Source organism: Nicotiana tabacum, chromosome 9 (genome assembly GCF_000715075.1).
Source record: "Nicotiana tabacum cultivar K326 chromosome 9, ASM71507v2, whole genome shotgun sequence".
In the NCBI taxonomy this organism is placed as follows: Eukaryota; Viridiplantae; Streptophyta; class Magnoliopsida; order Solanales; family Solanaceae; genus Nicotiana; species Nicotiana tabacum.
Window position 1 is genome coordinate 108,280,591 of NC_134088.1, and position 9,576 is coordinate 108,290,166.

A 9,576-nucleotide genomic window follows, 5' to 3' on the forward strand; every position below is an offset into this window, starting at 1 on the left:
GAAAGGAGTCATCAGAACTAGGATCAAGGAAATGGCTGACTATGTCGTGATGAAATGTCACGAGTGTGAAGACATGACTAGGTCCTTATTTTTCGCTTCTATGATGACCTTCGTCCATCAAGTAATGGATGACTTGGACCGTCTTCAAGAAGACATTGCGCGAAGGCCCGTGCAAAGACCAGCTAATGCCCCACAATCTCCAAGAAGACCAGTAAAAGCTCTCATGTACTTTTGATTAACCAGTTTTCGAGTATGTACTTTACTGCCCTCTAGAGTTTTAAATTGTTTTGAGTTTGTATTGTTGTCAGTACCTTAATCACCTATAATGAAAAACCCAAAAGAAAGCGATATTCTTTATTAATAAAATGAAAAAAATGCACTTTGTTACTTTATATCTATCCCCTGAATTATGTAATGATCTAATTCATGCGGCGTCATGATACATAGGCAATCCATGTAGGATTCGATCATAACCCTAAAAGAAAGTGATTAAGAAAGCAAAAGAGAGAGAGACAATAAAGCTGGGATGAAACACGCAGTTGTTACAAAACATCTTAGCAAAACGTTCAACTGTTTAGGTGCATTGTATCCCCAATATGTGATTCCTATTAAATGTCTCAAACTAACTGGTTTGTTGTGTGTGCTTTAAAAGAACATGTTCTATTTTTAGGTGGTTAGTTTTGTGGTGGTAATCTGGCTTCACGCCCTTATTTCACGAGATCCAAAGGAAGTATCGCCATGGCCTCAGAGAGTCACTTACCTATCATTGAGCTCGAAGATAGCCCTGCATCAGTTATACCACAACTTGAGTCAGCAACTGCTGAGGAGAATAGGCGGTTAAGATGCCGCATGCTAGAAATTTGGGATGCATGGTCCAATGGCAAGGAGCCACCCAGTAATATCCCTGGTTTCCCTAAGTTGGTCCCAAGGACGGGAGGAACTACCAATGTCCCTATCTTACCATTCATGCCATTTGGGTTCCCCACCATGTCAACAAACTTTACTGGAATGCCTTCTGAGGTTCGCCCCCAGGCACCATCTTCGGGAATACCATCTATCGTGTTCACAACACCACCAGCCTCTAGCATGGCACAACCAACACTGCCTCGACAAACCTTCGAACCATCAACTTTTACTTTCCAAGCTCCTTAATTCTAACTGGACACCGCTCGGGTTACCCAAAATGCCTATCCTCAACACCCACAATTTGAATCTCCCGTAGAATAGGAGAGAGTCTTGAGGAATCATGAACAAGAGGAGATAACACGAAAAATGAAAAACATTGAGCAAAGCCTCAAGAATATACAAGACCTCAGTGGCCAAAAGAGCGTGTCATACACTGATCTATGCATATTCCCTCACGTGCATTTACCTGTGGGCCTTAAGACGCCAAAGTTTAAAAGATATGATGGGCATGGAGACCCAATTGCTTACTTAAAGTGATATTATAACCAGCTGAGGGGCGCTGGTGGAAAGGAGGAGTTATGAATGGCCTACTTTGGAGAGAGCCTCACCGGAATTGCTTCTGAATGGTATATAGACCAAGACATCTCCTATTGGCACATATGGGATGACCTGGCCCGCGATTTTGTAAGGCAATTCCAATACAACGTGGACATAGCTCTAGACAGAAATTCTTTGTCCAACCTCAAAAAGAAAACCTAGGAAAGCTTCCGAAAATACGCTCTCAAATGGCGTGAACAAACGACCAGGGTAAAACCCTCGATGGATAAGATCGAGATGGTCAGTGTCTTCTTACAGGCCCAAGAGGGCAATTATTTCCAAAACATGATGGCTGTCAAGGGCAAACCGTTCGCGGAGTCCATCAAAATTGGAGAAATGGTAGAAAACGGCCTAAAACCAGGTTGTATCTTAAGTCAATCTGCTCTAAGAGCCACTTCCCAAGCCATTCAGAGCGGCTCGAGAGGTTTAGCAAGCCGGAAGAAAAAGGAAGAGGAAGCCATGATGGCTTCAAGCTTAAGAAACTCTCGGTGACCCCGGGATTATTCTGGTCCACCTTCCAGGGCCCCGCAACATTATTACCCCCCACCAGGATGTAGCCTATGCCATGGCCCCTCATCCTTATACAGTAATGAACGCTCAACTGTACACCCGACCACAACAACATTATAATCAGAACAGAGCTCCACCTCTAAGAAACATGCCTCCTCACCAAGCTCTGTATAATCCTCGTCCACCACAGAATAATTACCAATATAACACCCGTCCCCGTGAACCACCCAGAAAAGCAGACTTCACACCCATTGGTAAGTCGTACTCCAACCTCTTCCCGAAATTAGTCCAAATGGGTCTGTTGCAGTCTGTACCGCCGAACAGACAAAACCCAAAATCTCCATCCTACAAGCCAGGTACCAGGTACGCTTATCACTCTGGGGCAGAAGGGCATGACACTGAAGATTGTTGCACAATTAAGAGAGCAGTCGAGAGCCTGATCGAATAGAAAAGGGTAGTGCTAAGGGATGAGGAAGTCCCCAAGGTAACCAACAACCCGTTACCAACTCACAACAACGGTCCGGTCATCGGGATGATCTGTGAAGACAAAGAATTTGACCCCGCATTAAATGCGATTATTGCCATTGCTAATTCAAAGAAGAAACCTAAAGCAATGGCAAAATAGGTCAGGGATGAGAAAAAGATGAATTTGGCTCCTCGAAATGAAGAAAAGAACGGGGGAAAAAAGACATGGGCAGCACCTGCCAAAGAGGCCATTCTCTACGTCCCAAGAGCCCCCAGAAAGGGACAGCTCGTGTTAAGCCCTCCCAAGAGATTACAGCGGAGGAAAACCATGCTAAATCTACCAAAAATGTATATACCAAAGTAGACTTACGTGGCACGAAGGCCAGTCATCCTACCTAGACTGGATGAGCCTTTAATCATTAGCCGCATGTCACAAAATCCCATAAAAAACACTACCGCCGTCCCTTGGAACTACGATCAGACAATTGTCACATATAAAGGGAAGGAAGTTAAGGGGGAAGTGAATGAAACAAACTAATCTAGGATGTATCATAACCCAGAAGTATTGATCAAAACCAAGCAGAAGCGTTTCCCCCTCAAAAAGCCTGTAACTACTGAAGAAGCTGAGGAATTCTTCCAGAAGATGAAAACCTCAAAATATGTTGTAATTGATGAAGAGAGAAAGGCCCCCCTCCCAGGTTTCACTCTTGTCTATACTGATGATCTCAAACGAACACCAAAAGGTGCTTCTAAAGACGCTGAATGAGGCGTATGTTCCAATTGAGACCATGGTTGAACAGTTAGAAAGAATGACAGGGCGATTTTTTGAGGTCAACCGAATCTCCTTCAGCCTAAACGACTTGCCTCCCGAAGGATCCGCCCACATTAAGGCCCTTCACTTGACTGTCAAGTGTGAGGGATATTATATAAAAAGGATCATGGTGGATGGCGGGTCCTGAGTCAATATCTGCCCTCTATCAACATTGCAGAGGATGGAAATTGGGACTGAAAGGATAAAACCAAACAATGTTTGCATGTATGCTTTCGATGGTGTCAAGAGGGACACGATATGGGATATTGGCTTAATCCTAATCATTGGCCCCGTAGACTTTGAAGTAACATTCCAAGTTCTGGACATGGACACTTATTATAACATTCTGTTAGGAAGACCATGGATCCATGCAGCAGGAACCGTGCCCTCTACTCTCCATCAAATGTTCAAGTTCGAACATGAGAACCAAGAAATAGTGGTCCATGGAGAAGATGAATAGTCAATCTATAGAGACCCGCCAATCCCATACCTTGAGGCAAGATACGAAAGTGAGCACATCATCTACCAAGCCTTTGAAATTGTGCTCGCCGACCAGTACAATGAAGGAACCCCATGCCCTTAACCTTATTTATCAAGCGCATCAATCATGGTCGACAGCTAAATGATCAAGCATGGGTACAAACCTAGAAAAGAGCTTGGGGTATCCTTACAAGGCATCACAGAACCTGTCACCTTGGCTGCCAACAAGAAATTATTTGGCATAGGTTTCCAAACCACCGATGCCGACGTAATATGGGCCGATAAACATAAGAAAAATGGGTAGGTCTTGCCTCAGCCAATCCCGTACCTCGCCAAATCATTTGTTAAGCAAAGATATATAGAAGAAGAAGAGGCTTTCACGACCGATGAAATTGAGGATATTTGTGAAGCAATGAGGAAAATGCTCTATGAAATCCACATGGTCCAACCGGGCGAAGGCTCAAGCACTGTTGGGGTGCAATACATGAGGCCCAATGCTAAATTGCAAAACTGGCAGGCTACTCCATTCCTAGTCAGGCGCGAATCCCGATAGTTCGGTCTTGCCATCTTTTCTGCATTCCGAGTTATTTCAGGGTGTAACTCGAATATTTTTAGTTTTATTGTCTTTTTAAATTCCAATGTAAACTCTCCTATCTTCAAAATTCAATGAAATCAATATTTCATCATCTATGAATTTTTTTTTTATTCTTTCTGATTTTGCTATTTTTCTTATCTTTCTCTTTTTAGTTCTAATAATGCGGATTTAAATAACATGACATGCTTGTGAACTTCATACCCAGATCCTAAAACGATGTCTAACCCTGAAATAATGAATCAAGAACCAAAATATGATGAAGACGGGGCTTTTAGGCAAATAAATCAAGAATTGGAACAATTTGAGAATAATCCCAAGCCAAACCTAAATGAAACAAGCCAATTAACTTGGGCAATTCAGAAGAGGTCAGGGAGATCATGATAAGCATTCACGCCAGGAAAGAACTAAAGACGCATTGATCCAACATGTGTTTGAATTTAAAGACGTGTTTGCATGGTCCTACGACGATATGCCAGGACTAAGTGTCGACCTCGTAGTACACAAATTGCCAACTTATCCCGATTGTCCGCCTATCCAACAAAAGCAAGGAAAATTCAAAACGGATATCAGCAACAAGATTAAAGAAGAGGTTGCCAAACAATTAAAAGCCAGTGTGATCCGAGTAGTCCGATACAGCACATGATTAGCCAATGTAGTCCCAGTACCAAAGAAGGACGGGAAGATCCGAGTATATGTGGACTATAGAGATTTGAACAAAGCAAGCCCTAAGGACAACTTCCCATTACCTAACATCCACATCCTTGTCGACAATTGTGCCAAACATGAGATACAATCTTTTGTGGATTGTTATGCTGGGTATCACCAAGTCTTGATGGATGAAGAAGATGCAGAAAAGATAGATTTCACCACACCATAGGGCACTTACTGCTACAGGGTCATGCCATTCGGCCTGAAAACTTCTGGGGCAACCTACATGAGGGCTATGACTGCCATTTTCCACGACATGATGCACCAGGAAATAGGTGTATGTGGATAATGTGATCGTTAAGTCCATAATGCAGGAAAACCAAATGAAGGATTTTAGAAAGTTCTTTGAGCGCCTGCGCAGGTATGAATTGAAATTGAATTCGGCTAAATGTGCATTCGGAGTTCCATCTGGGAAGCTTTTAGGGTTTTTAGTCAGTCGGAGGGGTATTGAGTTGGATCCAACAAAGATAAAATCTATCCGAGATCTACCACCTCCGAAAACCAAGAAAGAGGTCATGAGTTTGCTGGGATGGTTAAATTACATCAGTAGGTTCATCGCCTAGCTTACTACCATTTGTGAGCCCATATTTAAGCTACTAAAGAAATACGCAGCAATTAAATGGACGGATGAGTGTCAAGAAGCCTTGGACAAAATCAAAGAATATATGTCAAATCCACCGGTGTTGGTCCTGCCTGAGCCCGGAAGACCGTTGTTCTTATACTTAGCGGTTCTGGAGAATTCTTTTGGCTGCGTCCTCGGGCAACATGATGTGACCGGGAAGAAAGAGCAAGCCATATACTATTTGAGCAAGAAATTTACTGGTTATGAAGCCAAGTACACTTTGCTGGAAAGAACTTTTTGTGCCTTAACTTGGGTCGCTCAAAAGCTTAGACATTATTTGTTGGCCTATACCACATACCTCATAACCAGAATGGACCCTCTAAAGTACATATTCCAAAAACCGATGCCAACAGGAAGGCTAGCCAAATGGCAAATCCTGCTCACTGAGTTTGACTTTGTCTATGTCACCCGCACGGCCATAAAATCCCAAGCCTTAGCCGATCATTTAGATGAGAACCCGGTTGATGATGAATATCAACCCCTAAGCACTTATTTCCCAGACGAGGAAGTGAATTCAGTTGAAGTAATCCCAGAAGACACTAAGACTTGGAAAATGTTCTTTGATGGAGCTGTAAATGCAAAGGGTGTTGGGATTGGGGCAATTTTTATTTCGCCCATGGGTCAGCACTATCCGGCTACAGCCCGTCTTCGATTCTTCTGTATGAATAATACCGCTGAATATGAAGCTTGCATCATGGGCATGAACATGTCAATTGATACGGATGTAGAAGAATTATTAATCATCGGAGATTCTGATTTGATCATTCGGCAAGCACAAGGTGAATGGGAAACTCGAGATATCAAGCTTATCTCATATAGACAACATGTGGAAGATCTTAGCAAACGGTTCAAATCCGTTGAATTTGGGTATATTCCTCGATTCCACAATGAGTTAGCTGATGCACTAGCTACTTTAGCTGCACTGCTGCCGTATCTAGGCAACATCTATATTGACCTGTTGGAGATTCAAATCCGGGAAAGACATGGTTATTGCAACACGGTTAAAGTAAAACCAGATTCCCAACCATGGTATCATGATATTAAAAGGTTCTTGAAAACAAAGGAATACCTTGATCAGGCCAATGGAGACCAAAAGAGAACCATTAGAAGGCTCGCCAGCAGTTTCTTCTTAAGCGGAGAAGTATTGTATAAAAGAACCCCATATTTGAATCTTTCGAGGTGTGTGGATGCCAAAGAAGCTAAAAAGATCATGAACGAAGTGCATTCGGGAGTATGCGAGACCCACATGAATGGATATGTCCTTGCAAAGAAAATCCTGTGGGCAATTGATTAATGGATGACCATGGAAAAGGATTGCTTCAGTTTTGTCCGGAAGTGCCATCAATGTCAGATACACGGTGACCTGATTCATGCACCGCCTTTAGAGTTGCATCCTATGTCAGCACCTTGGATGTTTGTTGCTTGAGGTATGGATGTCATTGGGCCGATCGAGCGGAAAGCCTCAAATGGGCACAGGTTCATCTTGGTTGCCATTGATTATTTCACAAAAATGGGTCGAAGCGGTCACTTTTAAAGCTGTCACCAAGAAAGCAGTGGTGGACTTCGTACATTCCATCATTATTTGTCGTTTTGGTATTCCAAAAACTATCATTACTGTCACGACCCGAAATTTCCCACTGACGGGACCATGATGGCGCCTAACATTTCACTTGCTAGGCAAGCCAACGTTAGAAAATCGTTAAACCAATTCCTTATTTCCATTCAGTAAATAACAATAATTAACTAAGATAAAATATAATAAGTGCGGAATATAGTAAAAACTGTATTAATTACTACTACCCGGATCTGGAGTCACAATTCACGAGCATTCTAGAATTTTCTACAAGTAATAGTCTGAATGAAATACAACTGTCTGAATGAAAGAAAACAGTAGGACATAAAAGATAAATGGGGACTTAAAGGTCTGTGAATGCCGACAGATCTACCTTGAGTATCCGGACAGCGGACCAGTAGAAAATCTCGATCAACCTAAGCCGGTATCAAAATCTGCACAGAAAGTGCAGAGTGCAGCATCAGTACAACCGACCCCATATACTGGTAAGTGTCGAGCCTAACCTTGACGAAGTAGTGACGAGGCTAAGGCAAGGCACCTACAATCAACATGTACAATTTAATAGTGTATACGCAAATAACAGGAATGAAGAACTAAACAGGAAATGTCGGGAGTGGAACATACTGAGGGGAGTACAAGATAAAGAACTACAACAGAATGACCACCGGAGCAGTCAATATACCATGAATCAACAGGAATAGTGAATACAGTAAGAAAAAATGCACGGCATCATCCTTCGTGCTTTTACTCTCAATCTCACCATAAAATTAATAGAAACGGCACGGCATCACCCTTCGTGCATTAACTCTCATATCATGGAACGGCATAACCCTTTGTGCATTAACACTCACAATATGGTACGGCATCACCCTTCGTGCATTAACACTCACAATATGGCACGGCATCACCCTTCGTGCATTAACACTCACAATATGGCACGGCATCACCCTTCGTGCATTAACACTCACAATACGGCACGACATCACCCTTCGTGCATTAACACTCTCCCTTACCATAATGCAATGCATAATTAAAAACAGGGAGATAGAAATACAAGTACAAACCTTACTTCAACATTTGGTTCCATAATATCAATCTCAACTTTGAAATAAAAACTAAATTATCACCAGAAATTCCGTAAACATGATAAGAACAATAAATTGAACAACACTAGTATAACACGTAGCAATTTGGCATAGGAAAGAGACAATATAAGAAAAACAGAGAAACATGAAAAAATAGGTAAATTGGCGGTGTATAAGTACTCGTCACCACACATATATACCGCTCACGTGAATTTCACTTAGCAAGTAATCTAAGGTTCCTAATTCCCTCAAGTCAGGGTTAGACACAACACTTACCTCGCTCTGAAGGCCACTTAATTCTCAATCATAACTTTTCTTTGGAATTTACCTCCAAACCACTCGTATCTATTCAAAAATGAGTCAATAATATCAAATATTACTAAAGGAATCAATTATTTTGCATAAATTAAATTTCACAAATTTTCCTCCAAAAAGTTAAAACAGTCGAACACGGGCCCACTTGGTCAAAACCTGAGGTTCGGACCAAAATTCTTTTACCCATTCACCCCGAGCCCGAATATGTAATTAGTTTTGGAATCCGACCTCAAATTGAGGTCTAAATCCGTAAATTCCTGAAATCCCTAGTTTCTACTCTTACCCCTAATTCTACCATGAAAACTTTAGATTTTAGATTAAAACTTCAAGAAATATAATGGGTAATTGAAATAAAATAGTTTAGAATCACTTACCAACAATTTGGGGAAGAAATGACTCTTGAAAAATCGCCTCTCACTGTTTAGTTTTTGACAAAAATGAGTTTTTGGCTAAAATCCCATTTTTTGGGTTCTGTTAAGTGTTGGGCGACAATGTTCATTGCGTTCGCGAGAGCACTGTCGCGTTCACGAAGTGTATGGGCTGCCAATCCTTCACGTTCGCGAGACAGTGATCACGTTCGCGTAGGCTACCGTTCCCTGGTCTTCGCGTTCGCGATGAAGAAAAAGATGCCTGCCCCTCCCCGGTGACTAACGTTACTCGTTCGCGATGGGCTTGTCGTATTCGTGAAGGGTAACGCCCCCATCACTTTGCGTTCGCGACCAAGCCTTCACGTTCGCAAAAAGGAAATCCTCAGCTGCCCAGTTTACTCTTCGCGTTCGCGAGAGTACCTTCACGAACGCGAAGAAGGACATGCCAGAACAAAGTGCTGAAAAACCAGATTTCCAAAGTCCAAAACATCCCGTGGCCTATCCGAAACTCACCCGAGCCCTCGGGGCTCCAAACCAAACA

The 9,576-nt window shown here is 42.4% G+C and overlaps 1 protein-coding gene across 1 annotated transcript; it reads left to right on the forward strand.

Moving 5' to 3' along the window:
- Positions 1-6,037: 6,037 nt before the first annotated feature.
- LOC107796260 (uncharacterized) lies at positions 6,038-6,988 on the forward strand. The gene has a single exon (XM_016619011.2). The coding sequence runs from the start codon at positions 6,038-6,040 to the stop codon at positions 6,986-6,988; it is 951 nt and encodes a 316-aa protein (XP_016474497.2).
- The last annotated feature ends 2,588 nt before the right edge of the window (positions 6,989-9,576 follow it).